This window comes from Lathyrus oleraceus, chromosome 5, assembly GCF_024323335.1.
Source record: "Lathyrus oleraceus cultivar Zhongwan6 chromosome 5, CAAS_Psat_ZW6_1.0, whole genome shotgun sequence".
In the NCBI taxonomy this organism is placed as follows: Eukaryota; Viridiplantae; Streptophyta; class Magnoliopsida; order Fabales; family Fabaceae; genus Lathyrus; species Lathyrus oleraceus.
Window position 1 is genome coordinate 505,252,404 of NC_066583.1, and position 20,211 is coordinate 505,272,614.

The following is a 20,211-nucleotide window of genomic DNA, read 5'->3' on the forward strand; positions in this document are numbered from 1 at the left end:
TTTTAATTAAATAATAAGTAGTAACAAAAAAATGAATATAACCAAATAATTAAATATTAATAATGATAAAAACCATATAATTGTGTATTTACTTTTTAATAATAATAATAGTAATATAATTACATATTTACTATATATATATATATATATATATATATATATATATATATATATATATATATATATATATATATATAAAAATATATTAACAATAGTATAATTATAATTTTTTTTTTAAAAAGAATAAAATAAATAAACCAAAGTGGTGGCACACACAATTTTCATAAAAAAATAATTACTTATATTTAACTAATAAATGGTGATAATGATAGTAAACTTAATTAATTAATTAAATAGTAGTAAATTATATAATTGATATTAGATGATTATAATAACAAAGTTTTAATTAATAAATAAAATTATGTTTAAATAAAATAAATCCAACAACTAATCATATGCTAATAGTAAAAAAAAAAAGAAATAAAGGAACTATACCACAAACAGATGGGCCATGAAGACATATGAAGCCCATTAGGGCGCAAAACAGCAATAAAGGAGAAGAGAAAATAGGGTGGGCCGAAACCCAGGAGGCCCAAATGGGCGCCGTCCAACTCGAACCCTAACTTGGATCTCAACCAAGTCTTTCCCACTTAGGGGAATTCGCTGAGAACAGAAGAGGCAATCTCTTCCAATTCCCATGGCCACGTGAAAGGATTAAAGAAATTTAATTAAATAAAGCGTGGAAACTTGAATCAGCCTTGGACAGAGTGAAGGTTGCCACCATCAATGACCACTAACCTACTCCTAATCAGAGTAAATGAACAAATCTTCAAAAATCAAAACCAAGTTCCAAACCTCCTCTCTCTCTCTCTCGTTCACACGGGTTCATGGCAAGCAACAACGAAAACAACATGCAAACCAAAAATCAAGCGAAGAAACAACCTCAAAAGCGCATAAAGCAAAATCATGTAAAATCAGAGAAAGCCTATATATCAAATTCCATGGATTCGATTCAGCACAGAAGAAATAAAAGTTACGGCAAAGCTTAATGGATGATAAAAAGAAGCTCAGAGGAGAAGGTAGACGCGAATGGTTTACCAAATCAGAAGTTCTGAAAATCTTCGGGTTGGCGAGATCTTTCGAATTCCGGCAAGGGCTTTCAAGCGATTCTTCAATGAGGTAAGCTAGATCCCCTTTTGATGGTTTGCTGTTTTTTTTCTTCAGAAATGCTCTGTGGGTGTTCTTGGCGAAAATGGTTTTTGATCCACTTTCTGGGATTTCCGGAAGTTTCTCTGTTTAAAGTTTTTAGGTTTTTTCGAAATCTTGTTGTTATGTTTATGATGTATGAAAAAGGATTGCTCTGTTCTCGTGTTTCTGTTTAGGTTTTTTTGAGAAAATCTTTTGCTCTGTTGCTGCTGTTCTTGTTTAGGTTCTTTTGAGAAAAAAATATCTTTATTGTGTTGTGTATTCTTGCAAGTATTCGTCTCCTCTTCCCTTCTCCTGAAAAAAATCGTTTATGAAGATTTTTAAGTCTTAAAAAACTCCTTTTTCGATTTTCCCATCCTAGATTATGTGGGATTTTTCTGTGGATTTGTTCTGTTTTAAGCTATTGTTGCAATGCCTTTTTTGAGTATTCATGTTAACCTGCTGTGTAAAGCTTTAATCTGAGTAATTTTTTAGTTGTTTTTCAGTTCTCTAAGTGCTTTTGAAAAGTGCTTTTAAAATAATCTATTTTCTTCTCTGCAGGTTACAACTCTGAGATGACTTTGATGGAATGGAAAAAAAATGGGCTGTAAGACAGTAAGTTGGAGGCGCGCCCAAGTCAAGGAACCTGTTTCCATTTGCAGCAAATTTCCACTTAGTTAAAATATAATTATTTAGTTTAATTAAAATTTTTTTAAAGACAAAATGTATTTGGGCTATTCTGTAACTTATTGAATTAAAAGTCTAATGGTCATTGTAACTTGTTGGACTTGGAAAGAATTGAATTATTAAAGTGTATTTGGGCTATTATTTGAAATATTGTTTGGAGTATTATTTGGAATATTATTTGGAATATTATTTGTGCAATTAGTCTCTCTTTTTTTTTAAATTTTAAATTTTGTCTTAACAATTTATTTGTATTAATCAAAAGAAAACTTTAAACTATATCCCAAACAAAAAATGGGTTGGGCCAAAAAATGTAATTTAATGGATTTTCAACTGGGTTAACTTTAACACATTAATATTAACCAAAATAAAATGTGCCAAAAGGTCTAGAATAAAACATGCCACAAAAATGTTGCAATTTCAAACCTTGATCCTAAAAACCAATCCAATACTCATATATGTGGTATCTTGATATAAACCAAACATAGTCATACTTAGAAAAGATGCAAGTTTAGTTTAAGGTTTTTTTTATGAACGGTTTAGAGAGTTGGTATTTGTTCGAGATGTGCAAATGGGTTTAATGACAAGTGATCATAAAAACAATCATGTCTCTTAATACTTACTGATAATCAAATGGACTTTTGGATCAGTGTCGTAAAAAGATTCAAACCACACTTTGGAACATTAATCATGGACATGTCTATGTGAATGGGCCTTTTGAAACAAAGAAATCTCATGGATAAACCAAAACGGGCCTTGTTAACCAAAAATGCATATACCATCCCATGCTTTAGTAAAAACAAATGCAGTAGATATTTTCTTAAGGATTTTAACAGATGAAAGTATCATAAAAGACTTGATGTTACCAAGGACCGGACAAAATTGGGGTATGACAGCTGCCCCTATTTAATTACCTCAAACCGGAAAGTAAGAATGACAGCAGTCTTCGTGCATTCACGGTGAGAGATAATTAAATACAAGAAGACCCAAATTTTGTCTTAGGAAATGCAAGGAAGAAAAATATATATATAAAAATACGGTGAGAAATGGCAAAAGACATTATCCCACGGTAAAATGGAATAGTCAAGACTTTCTGTGAGTCATCAGAACAGTATCTTGGACATCTCAGTCGAGACATGTGGAGTGACATCCCTAGCTAAAACTCAAGATTTTTCAAGATGCTAGAGCAGTATATAAGAAAATCTGGCATGAGACTCTTCATATCGATGAAGCAGCATCTCAATAGTAAAAGTGAGATTCTCTATATCGAGTCGAAACAACACCTTATATGATAGAATTAGGATATTCCAGCAAAGGAAAAATGCCTTAATTGAATCTAAGACTCTCCGAGGATACTTAGAGCAGTATCTCTAAAAAAAATCTGAAATGAGACTCTTCGAAACAGCATCTTATATGATAGAATTAGGATATTCCAACAAAGGAAAAATGCCTTAATTGAATCTAAGACTCTCCGAGGATACTTAGAGCAGTATCTCTAAAAAAAATCTGAAATGAGACTCTTCATATTGATGAAGCAGCGTCTCAAACAGTAAAAACGAGATTCTTTGTATCGAGTCGAAACAACATTTTATGTGATAGAATTAAAATATTCCAGCAAGGGAAAAATACTTTAATTGAATCTAAGACTCTCCGAGGATACTAGAGCAGTATCTCTAAAAGAAATCTGAAATGAGACTCTTCATATTGATGAAGCAGCGTCTCAAACAGTAAAAGTGAGATTCTCTGTATCGAGTCGAAACAGCATCTTATATGATAGAATTAAAATATTCCAGCAAGGGAAAGATATTTTAACTGAATCTGAGACTCTCTGAGGATATTAGAGCAGTATCTCTAAAAAAAATCTGAAATGAGACTCTTCATATTGATGAAGGAGCGTCTCAAACAGTAAAAAACGAGATTCTCTTTATCGAGTCGAAACAGCATCTTATGTGATAGAATTAAAATATTCCAGCAAGGGAAAAATACTTTAATTGAATCTAAGACTCTCCGAGGATATTAGAGCAGTATATCTAAAAGAAATCTGAAATGAGACTCTTCATATTGATGAAGCAGCGTCTCAAACAGTAAAAGCGAGATTCTCTATATCGAGTCGAAACAGCATCTTATGTGATAGAATTAAAATATTCCAGCAAGGGAAAAATACTTTAATTGAATCTAAGATTCTCCGAGGATACTAGAGCAGTATCTCTAAAAAAAATCTGAAATGAGACTCTTCAAATTGATGAAGCAGTATCTCAAACAGTAAAAGGTGAGATTCTATGTATCAAGTCAAAACAGCATCTTATATGATAGAATTAAATTATTCCAGCAAGGGAAAAATACTTTAACTGAATCTAATACTTTCCGAGGATACTAAAGCAGTAGCTCTAACAGAGAAATGAGATTCTTCAGATAAACGAAGCAGTATCTCGAATATTCGTCTGTTGGGGGAATTTTAAGAAAAGACTCCTTTTGAGGGAGATTTACTAGAAATGCTCTGCAGGGGAAAAGCTCATAAGAGACTTTTTAGGGTAACCTCTGCTTGGGGAGCAATGACTATAAAGAAAAATGCTGGGGATATCATTTTTAATCATAAAGTTGAACAATGATTTGCTGAGAAATAATTCTATGAACACGTGCAGGGAAATAACTTTATTTGGAAATGAGAAATATCCAAGACATATGCGAATGACCTTGGATCCTGTTATTTTATATTTGATTTTTGTATGATGTTCCACTTTAGGTGGGACTTCCATGCATGGGATGATGCATGGGATGTATGCAAGTATGCAATTTTGCTGGGGATATTTGGTTGTGCATGTAGAAATGCGAATGATTTTTATTTTGCTGAAATTCCCATTTTGTGGGAGTGTTATGCATGGGTATGCTGATGATTGGTATGACTGTTTTTTTTTTAATTTCCTTGTTTGGAAGGAAATTATGCATGAAATGATGCCTGTGATGCATGCAGGAATGCAACTGGGTAATTGGATATGCCCCGGCTAAGACATTTTGCTTTGAAGTATGATGCCAACAGTATGGATTTTTTATCATTTGGGCGATCAATGGAGATCAAATTTTAATGCCCCTGCTTGGTGGTTTTGGGAATATATTTGGGTTGTTCCAAGTCATTGAAAGGGTTCAGACTTTTCAACACGCGATACTCCGTCCATGATTTATCAATGCTTCTGTTGGAAATGTGATGGAGCTTGGCCCCGGTCTGGCTATACCGTGAGTACATTTATGAGAGGTATGAATCAGTAGTTGAAAGGAACATAACCGTCTGCAATCAGTCCTGCACCTTTATGAAAGACAAGAGTGAATCTTGGGGACTAAAGGATTCGTCCGCTTACTATTTCAAAAGCAATTTTACCACTTTATTCAAACATGCATTTTATTTTCTCCAATAGTTTTTAAAAGTGATGTTTATCAAAAATAAAAGGTTCTTTGCAAACAAACAGATAAAATAAAAAATGATTTGGGCACACTTTGTTGAGAAAAATTCTCTTTTATTGATTTGACCCTTAAAGGGGTGACTGTACATGAAGACGTAATTCCTTAATGAGGTAATTGCTGTGCATAGAAACAAAATGGCAATGAAAATTGAGTTCTTATTGAGTTTCCACACTGCTATGATCCTCATGTCTTTGATAGCCCGAGCACTTTGCTTTTGAAAAGTAAGGCAGATTGATTCTTTGTCTTCGAGGGTATGTCAGATGTCTGTAAGTACAACTCTTTGCCTTGGAATTAATCCCTAACTTTTGCCTGGACTGCCCTTTCGGGTTTTCGATCCACCGGGATACCCATTTTTGCCTGAGTCGCCCTTTCGGGTTTTCAACTCAGCGGATCAGATTCTTTTATTTTTATCCCTAATTTTTGCCTGGATCGCCCTTTCGGGTTTTCGATCCACCGGGATAGCCATCTTTTTTGCCTAAATCGCCCTTTCAGGTTTTCGATTTAGCGGGTTTTATTATTCCACTTTTTTAGGCGAAGTACTTTTTAACAGCATTAGTATTGGTGGGAAGCGGCAACTCATCACCGTCCATAGTTGCTAGAATTAGAGCGCCTCCGGAAAAGGCTCTAACCACCACAAATGGGCCTTCATAATTTGGTGTCCATTTCCCTTTAGAGTCTTTGTGAATGGGCAATATTTTCTTCAGTACTAAATCTCCCTCTTGAAACACCCTGGGACGAACTTTCTTGTCGAATTCCTTTTTAAGACGCCTTTGATAGAGTTGACTGCGACCTAATGCTTTCAAGCATTTCTCCTCAATAAGGTTGAGCTCGGCATACCTTGACTGAACCCATTCCGCCTCGTCTAGCTTAGCTTCCATCAGGACTCTCATCAAGGGGATCTCTACTTCTATAGGGAGAACTGCTTCCATGTCGTATACCAAGGAATAAGGAGTTGCCCCTGTCGAAGTTCGTATCGATGTGCGATAGCAACGTAACGCAAAAGGTAACATCACGTGCCAATCCTTGTACGTAACAACCATCTTTTGGATGATTTTCTTGATATTTTTATTTGCAGCTTCAACATCCCCATTCATCTTAGGTCGATAGGGTGATCAGTTGTGGTGCTCGATCTTGAATGTTGCGTATAACTCATCCATGGTCTTGTTGTTGAGATTGGACCCATTATCAGTGATGATTTTGTTGGTAATACCATATCGACATATGATATTATTTTTCAAGAAACAGGCGACCACGTGCTTTGTGACATTCGCATAAGACGCGGCTTCCACCCATTTGGTAAAATAATCTAAGGCCACCAAGATAAATCTGTGTCCATTCGACGCTTTGGGTTCTATCATTCCAATCACGTCGATGCCCCACATAGATAAAGGCCAAGGTGATGCTATGACATTTAGCGGAGTAGGTGGTACATGTATTTTGTTAGCATAGATTTGGCATTTGTGGCATGTTCTGGTGTAATGATAACAGTCGGTTTCCATCGTCAACCAGTACTAACCTGCTGTAATACCCCAAAATTTGCCCCTCTCATTCATGCATTCATTTTTAGGTCATTTAATATTTCACATTGCATTGCATCATATCAATCGGATTTAGATCCAAGAAGCTTGAATATCATCCAAGACACTTTGTGGGTCATATCTGGGTGATCAGTCAATACAAGGGAATGGCGTGAGTTACTTCCAACATGTTCAAACGGGGTTTATTCATCATTCAAAATGTTAATCTCGAAGGAGCAAAAAGCAGAGCCTGAGCTGTCATGCTCGCTAGGCGAGCAGCATGGTTCGCTAAGCGAAGCTGAATTGTCATGCTCGCTAGGCGAGCAGATCCTTCGCTAGGCGAAGTGCACGCGTTTTGAAATATAACAGAAAAGTTTTGGGCTTGAGTTGCCTTCATTTGAGCCCACCAAGCCACGAAAATCAGGTTATAAATACTAGAGTTTCAGTGAAACAAAACCGGGGGGAAGAAAAAGAGAAAAAGAGAGAAGAAGGGAAGAGCTACATAATTCAGAGCAGCCTCCGGACGCTGAAGGGAACTCATCTGCAAAGAACCAATTCCCTCTCATATAAACCCTAAGATTGTTCTGCGAGCCCCAACGGTGCAATTCAATTTCATTCGATATCTCCAGTCAGGTTTGCCTTATCCCCATTACTTTATGCTTTTAATTTGAATACTCTGAATGTATGAGGTATCGTTAGGCTTTGCCCACGGGTTTAGATATGCATGAATGTGTAAATAATACCTTAAATGTTTAATCGTTTTGTTTCTGAGATGGATACCATAGGGTTTGGGTTACCGAGATCAGACTGTTATCAATGAAGAACCCAGAACCCGCAGGCGTTCGCTAGCACCATCGCTAGGCGAGCCTGCAGCGAAGCTTCGCTAAGCCTTCGGTAAGCGATGCAGCAGCGATCGCGACAGCAGTTGCTTTTCTGTCTGCTTTAATCTGTTTCGTGTTTGTCATGGCATTGTTTTCTCCTGATTCCATCCTGTTACTCTAACCTGTTTGTTGAGTTTTTGTGAGGGCTCACATGACTCTTGCAGTGATAGCTTGCCGGGTATGCCACTTTATTTGTGGGATACCACTTGGAGATTTATTCCGATTACATGTGCTGACTTGCTTTCTTTGATGGTGCCAGCTGGAGAGATCTCTGGGTTTCTTGTCTCTTTAGTTGCTGTTACTTCGGATCTTTATCCGTGTGGTACTTTTACATCTTTCCCGCATTTTACCGCTTTCTTAGCAGGAAGACCTCAATAGGAGGCAATGTTTTCTTTTGTTTGTTTACTTTTGTGCCTAAAAGACCTCTACGAAGAGGCAATTGACGGATAAAAGGGATTAGTAGTCAATCCCTCGTTATTCAGTGTGTCATTCTTTATGCTCGCACTACGTGTCGATGCTTCAGAACAAAAGCCTAAGATCTTTTGTCCGGTCAGTCAATGGAGAGGGTTCCACCTTCCTGAATCTCCACTTTTTGTCATGAGCTCACCCTGTCCAGGGTTAAGAGCTATGAGGTCTTATCCTCATTACCCTTTTGATCTGCTCACCCTGACGTTCAATGTCAGTGGTTAAGAGCCCGTTTGATTACCCTTCCCATGGCTTGTTTGTCGAGGTTGATATGACCCCTCTTGACTAAAGACCTACCCATGTATGATTGAGCCCCTTGTTGGCGTGTTTACTTTATGCATATTTGTTTTGTATGGTGTGATCGTCTCCCCATAGGATTCCTAGGCTTTGTATAGTCTCTCGTTTGCATGTCAATTAGGTAGCACCGTTCCTTCGTCTAGGACTTCCTTTTTGCATGAGCATACCTAAAACACAAACCAACTCATTGATTTTTCTTCTCCTAAGAACACGTTTACTCCTTCTACTACAGGCGAGTAAGTCTCCAAAGGTCGAGCATCCAGTAGATTGCGTAGTAACGTCGTTCACCCAAAAACACAACCCTTAACCCGTAGTTACCCGAACTACGGCCTGCTCTGATTCTCATTCCAGATGAGATACGTAGGCATAAGACGCGATGTCTTAGCGAGCACACTCCTCTTTAACCCATAGGTAGCCGAGCTACGAAGACTCTGATTCTCATATTCAGATGAGATACGTATGCAGTGGATGCGACATCCGTGCGAGTCATTTTCTTTTTGACCCCTCTTTTAGTAAATAACTCATTAGATAAACCTACACCCGTTAGACAAGAACAACAAAAGTGGATCCCGTAGAGTACTACGGATGCGTAGGGGTGCTAATACCTTCCCTTCGCATAATCGACTCCCGAACCCAAGATTTGGTTGTGAGACCTTGTCTTTTCCTTTCCTTTTTCCAGGTTTACTTCGAGCGTTTCCTTTCCCTCCTTTAGGATAAATAACGCACGGTGGCGGCTCTTCTGTCATTTCCTTTTTCGCCGGTTGTTTTTTCGCAGGTTGCGACAGCTGGCGACTCTGCTGGTGACCCGGTTTTCCCTAAGCGAGTCCTTCCTAGCTTTTGTAGTTTTCTTGTTTGTTGGGTGTTTATTCTTTTGTACAGTTATTTATTTATTGCTTTGCATACTTATCTGCTTGCATTGCATCCTATGTGCGCTTTACTGTTTCATGCATACTGTGTTGGCTGTGTATCTGTTTCGCTGTTGGGTGGGAGTCACAAGAGGTAAAAGGCCCAATACACAGGCTATGAGTGAACTTTAGGACACCTAGGAATAGAGTGATTCATGGGAAGCGGGTGGTATGGCGCCACTTAGTGGAACATGGTATCACGAGCAGTTCAGATTCTGATGGGGTATTATCGTTGCATACACCTGGTGTGCATATGATGATGTTCTTGAAAGGATTGTTTATCCTACGTTTCTCTTGACCTTACCCTGGCCTAGATTACACCCGTGAGTGGGGCGGGAATGTTCATTTACAGGTACTGTTGGTGACCGTATCCTGTTGGTGACTTTTGTTTGGTTCTTGTTGGTGACCGTTGGTTCTGAAGTATGGGTTCTAAGTTGATGACTGTATTCTATGGTTCCCGGTTCCGAATTCATGCTGAAGTTCTGATCCTGTGCCCCATGATAAACAACCAGCCATTGTTTCATCATTTTGCATCATAGCATGATTATTTTCAAAACATAATGCATAAAAAAAAAAGGTTAACCCGCATGTGCATATCATTTTTCAGGTTTATCCATGATAAAACATAGCATACGCGTCATACGCATCATACACATATCATTCTTGCATCATCACAGGTGTTCTTGAAGAGAATTTCTCATTCTGGTTCCCATTTCAGTCAGAATTGCTGAATATCGTCCACAACCGGGTAACAGACCCGCCTATCAACAGAGGCAGAGGATGATGGACCGGCGTTTCGACACTCTTCCAATGTCGTACGCTCAGTTGCTTTCTAGTCTTCAACAACTACAACTTGTGCAGTTACGCACTTTGGCTCCTCCCGTTGGCAGGCTTCCAGTGGGTTATGGCGCCAATGCTAGGTGTGAGTTCCACTCTGGGGCACCTGGCCACACTATTGAGAACTGCAAAGCTTTTAAGCACGTAGTTCAGGACCTCATAGATTCAAAGGCCATTAACTTTGCGTCGGTTCCTAATGTCGTCAACAATCCCATGCCCCAGCATGATGGTGTGAATGTTAATATGATGGAAGGAGATGTCGAATCAGTAAAAGAATATGGCCAGGTCTCTGCGGTCAACGATGAAGATGGGGATAGTGATTGCGACATTGACAACTGGGTGCATCCAAGGGTCCCGGGTGAAGTTCTCCGCAATTGGTCTTCTGAGGAGATTGTCCAAGTCACTTTTCTGGAGGAGTAATTTTCTTTGTTCATTCATGCATATCCAAGTCTTACGTTCCGCCCAGGGCATAATGACTCATTGTAGGGCTCATCTATGTGGATACTTGCATTTTTTATCATAAATAAAGGACGTCTTTTTGCATTCAAATATTTCGTTCCCTGTCTTTCCATTTTTGCAGTTTTCAAAAAGAAAATGGCAATGTTTTGTTTAGTTTTTATTTTTTTTCACACTCATAAGCACATACCATCCCTCATGCAGATGCACATCACCGGATCCTATTGATAACAGTTCTGCTATGGCTCGCTTCGACTTTGAAAATCCAATCTTTCAAGCTGAAGAAGAGGGTGATGAAGACTATGAACTCCCTGAAGAACTCACCAGGTTATTAAAACAGGAGGAAAGGGTCATTCAACCGCATCAAGAGTCTACTGAAGTGATTAATCTCAGCGCCGAGGATGCCAAAAGAGAAATCAAGATAGGGGCTGCTTTGGAAGACGATGTGAAGAAGGGGTTGATTGAATTGCTGCACGAGTATGTTGACATCTTTGCTTGGTCTTATCAGGACATGCCCGGGATTGACACGGACATTGTGGTACACCGTTTGCCTCTCAAAGAAGGTCGTCCTCCGGTCAAGCAGAAGCTCAGAAGAACAAGACCAGAGATGGCTGTCAAGATAAAGGAAGAAGTGCAAAAACAGTTGGACGCAGGGTTTCTAGCGGTTACAAATTATCTGCCATGGGTTGCAAACATCGTTCCAGTACTTAAGAAGGATGGAAAGGTACGTATGTGTGTCGACTACCGGGATCTGAACAGAGCTAGCCCTAAGGATGATTTTCCATTACCTCACATCAACGTTTTGGTGGATAATACGGCTCAGTTCTCGGTATTCTCCTTCATGGATGGCTTTTCTGGCTATAATCAAATTAAGATGGCACCAGAAGACATGGAGAAGACAACTTTCATAACCCCATGGGGAACCTTCTGCTACAAGGTGATGCCATTTGGTCTGAAAAATGCTGGGGCAACATATCAACGAGCGATGGTCACTCTTTTCCATGATATGATTCATCATGAAATCGAGGTTTATGTTGATGATATGATTGCCAAATCTCAGACAGAAGAAGAACATTTGGTGAATTTGCAGAAATTGTTTGAGCGTTTGAGGAAATTCAAGCTGAGGCTTAATCCGAACAAGTGTACTTTCGGGGTGAGGTCTGGAAAACTGTTGGGTTCTATCGTTAGTGAAAAAGGGATTGAGGTGGATCCGGCCAAAGTAAAAGCGACACAGGAAATGCCTGAGCCAAGAACAGAGAAACAAGTCCGTGGTTTCTTAGGAAGGTTGAACTACATTGCAAGGTTCATCTCTCACCTAACAGCCACGTGTGAGCCAATATTCAAATTGTTGAGAAAAGATCAGGCTATCAGGTGGAATGATGATTGTCAGAGGGCTTTCGAGAAGATAAAGGAGTATTTGCAGAATCCTCCAATCCTTATGCCTCCAGTCCCAGGGAGACCGCTGATTATGTATTTGACAGTACTAGATAATTCCATGGGTTGTGTTCTCGGTCAACACGACGAGACAGGTAGGAAAGAACATGCCATCTACTACCTGAGTAAAAAATTCACAGATTGGAGTCGAGATACTCAATGCTTGAAAAGACATGTTGTGCACTTGCATCGGCTGCTAAGCGATTGAGACAATACATGCTGACTCACACAATCTTATTGATCTCCAAGATGGATCCAGTCAAGTATATATTCGAGAAGCCAGCTCTCACCGGAAGGGTTGCTCGTTGACAATTGGTACTGACAGAGTACGACATCCAGTATACATCCCAGAAAGCCATCAAGGGGAATATTCTGTCAAACTATCTTGCTCAACAGCCGGTTGAAGATTATGAGCCAATGAAGTTTGATTTTCCAGATGAAGACCTCATGTTCCTCAAGATGAAAGACTACGAAGAGCCAGTTGTTGAGGAGGGACCTGATCCAGACGAAAAATGGACTTTAATGTTTGATGGGGCTGTCAATGCCAGAGGAAGTGGAATTGGTGTTGTCATTACTACTCTGAAAGGTGCCCACATGCCTTTCACCGCTCGTCTGACTTTTGAGTGCACCAATAATGAAGATGAGTATGAGACCTGTATCTTGGGTATTGAGCAAGCCATTGATTTGAGAATCAAGACCCTGGACATTTTCGGAGATTCAGCTCTAGTAATCAATCAAGTGAATGGTGATTGGAACACCCTCCAACCCAATCTGGTCCCTTACAGAGATTACACGAGAAGACTGTTGACTTTCTTCACAATAGTAAAGTTGTATCATATACCTCCACTACAACAAACAAGACCTTAGACAGCGCTTTTTTTAGCCTTAGACAGCGCTTTAAAGCGCTGTCTAAACCTCCGCTGCTAAAGGTTTAGACAGCGCTTTTTTAAATCTTAAAAGCGCTGTCTAAGCCCCCCCCCCCCCCCCTTAGACAGCGCTTTGGCCAAAAGCGCTTTATAAGACCCTCTTATTTTAAATTTTTTAGGTATACCTTAGACAGCGCTTTTGAAAAGCGCTGTCTAAGCCCCACCCTCTTAGACAGCGCTTTGGCCAAAAGCGCTTTCTAAGACCCTCCTATTTTAATTTTTTTAGGTATACCTTAGACAGCGCTTTTCAAAAAGCGCTGTCTAAGCCCCCCCCCCCCCCCCCCCCCCCCCCCCCCTTAGACAGCGCTTTTGCCTAAAGCGCTTTCTAATCCCCCCCCTTAGACAGCGCTTTTTACAAAAGCGCTGTCTAAGGTATACGAAATTTTTTGAAGCTTTTGTTTTAAACCACATTTTTTCCAGGTTTATAAACCAGAATTTCTACCTGTTTTCAACCAGATTTTGACAGACAATTATCACATTTTATATATGCCATTTTGGCCTTTTTTCTACCAATTTTTGGCTAACAAATATATATATATACCAATTCAAACCAATTTTGCCTTAAATGTATCAAAATATATACAAATTTATGTACACATTTACAAGTCATTACATATACTACAAATGTACACATTAATTACACAAATTTATGAACAAACATTGAGCTCTATCATGAATTGAGGATCCGAAGAACGTACTCCGTCACGGTATCCGATCTACTTAAGATTAAACCTAAGTTGACGGTCGCGGGTGCTACTCATATCTAGAGCCAACGGATCATTGCCACTCGGCGCGTTAAACGTTGTCTAACAAGATTGAAGAGTAAAATGACTCAGATTTCATGCAACTGAAGATGATCATATGTAACAATGACACAATTGTTCCCTTTGTAGTAAAAATATTCTTACCTTGTACCAAGTCAAAGGTTGTTTTTTAGCCAATGATGATCCTTGTGTCCACTCAACAGAGGAACTTCCAGTTATGGTATGAAGGCTCAATGATTCGCCTTTTAGTCCAACCTGTCCAACAAAATCAAACTCGTCTCAACAATGTACATTATAATAAAATTTTAGTCCCTGCAAAAAAGTTATTCGCTATATCAAACCTTGTAAGACCATTTCTGCCACGACAAGTCGCGAGTCCCTTCGTTTAGACCCTTCAATGTTACAGGTCCTAACACTCCAACATTCCATGTTTCAAAGTGCAAGCCAACGTTCTGGTTTTAATTTGAATGCAGACAAAATTAAAATATTACTTATCATCAAATTGAAAATGTCAATTGTCACCTAAAACATAGACATAAAAAAAAAAATACTAACCGGAAGACCGACGGCAACACTAAGTAAAGAAATCTTGTTATTGCCAACTTTTAGGTTCACACTTTCACTAAATGTTAACTTAGGATTATCCAATCCTCCATATACAGTTCCTACATTCATATAACATATGTTAATTTAAAAATATATAAAAATGAAATTTATCATGAAAAAATTTCCAAGAAAAAGCATACTGACCTGAAAGTTGTCCATTAACAAAAACATGTAGAACATGACCTGCTGAGTTTGCGGTCAGAATAGGAGACAGACCGTTCTTTATAAAACTTTCATTAGGACTAATGTTGACACTGAGAATGGATCAACGATAGAATTAGTATCAAGACTCAAGAATTGGTATTCCGATTTTTTAATGTGTTTGACAAGTTAGGAAAGTTCAAAAATTCTTACTCTGTCAAATACCACAAATAATCTGAAGAATCGCGAGTAACGTTGATCTGCTCCCAAAGTGCTTCTGCTGTGACAGAATCGTCTTCACTAGAGAAGGCGGGATCTTCGGTATATGATTGCCAATCAAATGTAATGTTTGTCGGAGTCATCGTTTTTATGATGCTTTGCACACCAACCTACATTTTAGTATCAGAGTCCGGTTTGTCCATCAGTTATACCTTTACTAAACAAAATTTATTCAACATATTCGGTTATCTTGCGTTACTTACCTTTGCAGTGTTGAAAACTTCGGTTTTGCAATCAGGAAGAATGCTGACAGACCAAGGTGGAAGGTCATGATGGCTATTTCCAAACGTAACCGTTGCAGCCGATTTCGTGTCATAATTTGCAAGAAATGCAACACAAACACTACTACTTATGTAGTACACATGTGCCTATAAGATCAAATTAACAAAACAAATCTTCAACACAGTAACAATTTTGAACCTTAATTTTATCATGAACTAGATAATAGAATTTACCTCGAGGTTTTTCCCGAAATATGTGACCGTAGGATCCACAGCAATCAAAGCTGGCTCACACTGTTTTATTGCCTTATGCAAGTCTCTCAAATGTCCCCATTTTGGTTCATTCACAAGTCCTAACATTTTGTAACACTTTAAAATGTTTCTAACTGTTATAACTCAAAACACGCAAACAATTTAAACCTTAACGCGTACCATATTCGTCAATAGGAGCATCATAATCATAGCTTGTTGCAATGAAAAGACCACTCGATGTTCGACCAAAATTAGTCCCTCCATGATACTGCATTCAAATATAAGATATCAGACAAAAATCAAAGTTTCTATAACATAAACTTAGATGTAACATATACCATGTAGTAGTTAACAAAGGAGCCGCGATTTTGTATGAATCTTGCAACTGAGTATGCCAAATCTTCGATCGGTCTATGAGATATACCGCTACCAAAATCAGTGTACCTGTAGAACATGTAACAAAAACTCCCAGTGCAAACGACTCTTCAAACCAAGCCTTCTAACAATGTGTTCAAAGAAGGAAATTGGAGTCACCGGATGCATCCTCCATTTCAAAGTAGACAACACCAAAAGCTCCATTCTCTGTATAGTCTTAGCTTCAAACACAAATCTAGATTCCTCAACCTAACAACAAACATTAAAAAAAACACAAAAAAAGTAAACCCCTGAACCATAAACACCAAAAAACATTTGAAGTTGGACTTTAGAAAAAGAAAGCAGAGAGGGCAAAGACTTACTGTAACCCATAATTCGGTTCCCAGGGCCTTCGGCGACATGGAAATAGTCGGGCCATCGCGCTAAATACGTCATGTAGAATGACATGTTAAACTGAAACAAACAAGAAAGTTAAGAACGCACAAAGTGAAATGCACTAGATTGAGTTGATGGACCGGAGAGAAAGAGAAAAGTTACAGTTTCAGTGAGATGATCTAGATTGACATTGGTAAAACGAAGAAGGTCGTTGCAGCAAAACCTACGAATTGTCGTCATCTTGAAGGAGCAACAAATTCCAACAAATTTAAGTTATTTGGTGTGGGGTGGAGATAAAATTAGGGTTTGAAATTCGAAATTGAGAAAAAAATTAAAGTGAGATAGATGAAGTCACCAAAGGAGGGGAAAGAGAAACACAAGAAGAAGGGGACGAAGCTCCGGCAAAGATGAATCCAAGTGTTATCTTCCCCCAATGTTATTTTGTGGGTTAACTTGATTTTTTTTTCATTAGAAGAAAAACAGAAATAAATTAAATTAAATTAAAATCAAGGATAGATAGAAAGATAGATGGATTGATTGATTCTTCAAACACATTTTATTTAAAAGCGCTTTCTAAACCCCCCCTTAGACAGCGCTTTTGGTTTTAATTTTTTTTTTAATTTAAAGACTTTAGACAGCGCTTTATCAAAAGCGCTGACTAAGGTCTATATTTAAAAGCGCTTTCTAAAAGCGCTGTCTAAGGGGGGGTCTTAGACAGCGCTTTTAGAAAGCGCTGTCTAAGACCCCCCCTTAGACAGCGCTTTCATTATTTTTTTGGAACATTTTCCGTGTTTTATTTTAATTTTAACCTTAGACAGCGCTTTCTTTTAAAAGCGCTGTCTAAGATGCGCTGTTAAAAGTCATTTTTGGCGTAGTGCTCGTGATGAGAACCAGATGGCAGATGCTCTTGCCACTCTATCCTCCATGATCAACGTGATTCGGTGGAACCACGCTCCCAGGATCGATGTGATGCGCCTCGACAGGGCCGCATATGTGTTTGCTGCTGAACTGGTAGTCGACGACAAGCCCTGGTATCACGACATCAAGTGCTTTCTGAAGAATCAAGAGTACCCTGCAGGGGCATCCAACAATGATAGAAAGACTTTGAGAAGATTGACAGGCAGTTTCTTCGTGAACAAAGATGATGTGCTGTATAAGAGGAACTTCGACATGGTTTTGCTCAGATGCGTGGATAGACACGAAGCAAACATGTTAATGCAGGAAGTTCATGAAGGCTCCTTCGGTAATCATGCCAGCGGACATGCAATGGCTAAGAAATTGTTGAGAGCGGGCTATTACTGGATGACCATGGAATCTGATTGTTTCAAATATGCTCGGAAATGCCATAAATGCCAGATTTATCCTGATAAGGTACATCTGCCGCCAAATCCTTTGAATGTGATGTCTTCGCCGTGGCCTTTTGCTATGTGGGGCATTGATATAATAGGAAGGATTGAGCCGACTGCCTCCAATGGGCATCGCTTCATCCTTGTTGCCATCGACTATTTCACCAAATGGGTCGAAGCAGCATCATTTGTGAAGGTCACCAGACATGTGGTTTGCCCGATTCATCAAGAAAGAAATCATTTGTCGTTATGGGATTCCCGAGAGAATCATCACTGATAATGGTTCTAATCTCAATAACAAAATGATGAAGGAGTTGTGCCAGAACTTCAACATTCAGCATCATAATTCTTCCCCTTATCGCCCTAAGATGAACGGCGCTGTTGAGGCAGCAAATAAGAACATAAAGAAGATTGTACAGAAGATGGTCGTCACGTACAGAGATTGGCATGAGATGCTACCCTTCGCCTTGCATGGGTACCGTACTTCAGTACGTACATTGACCGGGGCAACCCCTTACTCCCTTGTGTATGGTATGGAAGCAGTCCTACATGTTGAAGTGGAGATTCCTTCTCTAAGAGTCCTGTTGGATGTCAAGTTAGACGAAGCTGAATGGATTCGGACAAGGTTCAATGAGTTGAGTCTTATCGAAGAGAAGCGAATGGCAGCCATTTGTCATGGGCAGTTGTATCAGAGTCGGATGAAGAGAGCCTTTGATCGGAAAGTGCGTCCTCGATGCTTCCGAGTCGGAGATTTAGTGTTGAAAAGGATCCTTCCTCCTCAGACAGATCACAGGGGCAAGTGGACTCCTAACTATGATGGACCGTATATTGTCACCAAGGTTTTTGACAGTGTAGCCTTAGTGCTTGCAACTATGGATGGTGAAAACTTTACTTCCCCTGTGAACTCAGACGCAGTTAAAAAATACTTCGCATAAAATAGACCCGCTGGACAGTAAAAAGAATAGTCCAGGCAAAAAACGGGCATCCCGACGAACTAAGAAAATGAAAAGGTTCGGGAAAAAATTAGGGATTAAAAATGAAAAGATTGTACACCCGGTAAGTTGAAAACCTGAAAAGGCAACTTAGGCAAAAATGGGTATCCCGGTGGATTGAAAACCCGAAAAGGGCGATCCAGGCAAAAGTTAGGGATTAAGCGAATGATTGCGTTCTGAGTAGTTCTGAATCTCATCCCATGTCGATAACTGGAAACTTCCGAAGGGTAGGAAACATTCCAATCACTCTTTTCAGAAAGCTGATCATCTGGAGGATCTTGAAGACGAGCGAGTCATAGCAGAGTTGGAACCCGATAGGAATCCATTTCACATTGCCATTAGATTAATTTCTGTTTTTATCTTTTGTGCGATTACCTCTTTCCAGGGATTGCTCCCGGATGTAAATGCCTATTCAGAGTCCACTCATTCAATAAAATCATCACTGTGTTCATTTTCATTTTTACTGTTTTGTGTGCAAAAATGACGTCCGAATTTTTGATAAACATTGCATCATGAAACATAAGAGCTTTACAGGTACATGCTCAATAAACATTTAAAATTGCTGTAAATTTTAAGTGCTTTGGATCGTCTATTCAGAACAGGTATACTCGGGGCATTTCCTTAAGGTACCCAGCAGATGATCGCGGATGTTTTTCCTCAACAGTTGGTATTTGGTATCTTATCCCTGCAGAGCTGGTCCGAGCGTTGGATTCTTCAATCCCCGGCAGGTTATCATTACTGTACTCCCCCGAGCGGTTGTTTCAGACTATACACTCCCCGGTAGAGTTGACAGTGCCAGACTGTATATCCCCGGTAGAGTTGACAGTGCCAGACTGTATATCCCCAGCGGAGTTGACAGTGCCAGACTGTACCTTCCCAGCAGAAGCGGCTGCTCCTCAGGGTTCAATGCCAGATCGATGATCTCGACGACAGATCCATGGTCTCTTTCCTTGAAGCAGAATCTCGGTACCGTATCGGTGTTTGCTTCCCCTGCTAAGTCGTCTCTCTCGTTATGGTTGCCAGAACCACTATCGCTTTCCCCAACAGCAGGTTTTCAGTGCCGTTCTCTCCCCAGTCAGAGTCTCGGTATTTCGTCATTGCTAGAACACCGTGTGGCGGATCATTTCCCCACAGAGTTCTTTGTGCTGTGCATCTCCAACAGCCTTGCCAAGATGGTGTTCATTTCCCCAGCAGAATTCCTTGCCTCGGCTTGGCATTCTACCCAACATTTTTGCATCCCTGCATATAGAATCATATTGCATTGCATCCTCCCAAATCGCATAGCATTTCCATTTTCATGAAAAATTCAAACATACGCATGTGAAGCATAAAACATTCTCGGTATCCCAAGTGATAAACCAGAAGTTTGTTTCCAGTGCTCAGATTGAAGGTTATTCATGACTTATTATCCCCAGCATAGGTCGTTGGCCCATGCGCCGCCTCAATTATCATTTTCCCTATTTCTGCCGATGCTGACAGGCATGAAAGTTTTCCGGTATTCAGACCGAAGTGGCATTCAGGCCAGTTTTCCGATGTTCAGATCGAAGAAGTTTCTGACATTCAGGTCGACGCAACTTGTGGCATTCAGGCCAGTTTTTTGGTATTCAGACCGAAGTGGCATTCAGGCCAATTTTCCGATGTTCAGATCGAAGAAGTTTCCGACGTTCAGGTCGACGCAACTTGTGGCATTCAGGCCAAGTTTCCAGTATCCAGACCGAAGTGGCGTTTCGGCCAATTTTCCGATGTTCAGATCGAAGAAGTTTCCGACGTTCAGGTCGATGCAACTTGTGGCATTCAGGCCAGTTTTTTTCGGTATT

General features: G+C 39.6%; 1 protein-coding gene and 1 long non-coding RNA gene across 2 annotated transcripts; both read right to left on the minus strand.

The window, feature by feature from the left end:
• Positions 1-13,704: 13,704 nt before the first annotated feature.
• Positions 13,705-15,761, minus strand: LOC127081646 (beta-galactosidase). Its single transcript, XM_051021884.1, has 10 exons — positions 15,645-15,761; positions 15,487-15,574; positions 15,289-15,407; positions 15,037-15,201; positions 14,768-14,943; positions 14,558-14,667; positions 14,363-14,472; positions 14,149-14,259; positions 13,952-14,062; positions 13,705-13,849 (listed from the first exon to the last, which is right to left on the minus strand). The coding sequence occupies exons 1-10, from the start codon at positions 15,759-15,761 to the stop codon at positions 13,760-13,762; spliced, it is 1,197 nt and encodes a 398-aa protein (XP_050877841.1). The 3' UTR covers positions 13,705-13,759.
• Positions 15,762-15,781: 20 nt separating this feature from the next.
• On the minus strand, positions 15,782-16,438 carry LOC127085822 (uncharacterized). The gene is made up of 3 exons (XR_007789285.1): positions 16,219-16,438; positions 16,044-16,134; positions 15,782-15,930 (listed from the first exon to the last, which is right to left on the minus strand). It is a non-coding gene; the product is annotated as an uncharacterized LOC127085822 (long non-coding RNA).
• Positions 16,439-20,211: the final 3,773 nt, after the last annotated feature.

What these genes read in the sequence shown, in the direction of transcription:
- LOC127081646 (XM_051021884.1), bottom strand. Translation starts at nt 15,761, where the DNA reads ATGTTCTACAGGTACACTGATTTTGGTAGCGGTATATCTCATAGACCG. An exon ending in AAGTTTTCAACACTGCAAAG is followed by an intron (nt 14,944 to 15,036) that starts GTAAGTAACGCA and finishes ACTAAAATGTAG; the next exon opens with GTTGGTGTGCAAAGCATCAT. An exon ending in AACCTTTGACTTGGTACAAG is followed by an intron (nt 13,850 to 13,951) that starts GTAAGAATATTT and finishes CAATCTTGTTAG; the next exon opens with ACAACGTTTAACGCGCCGAG.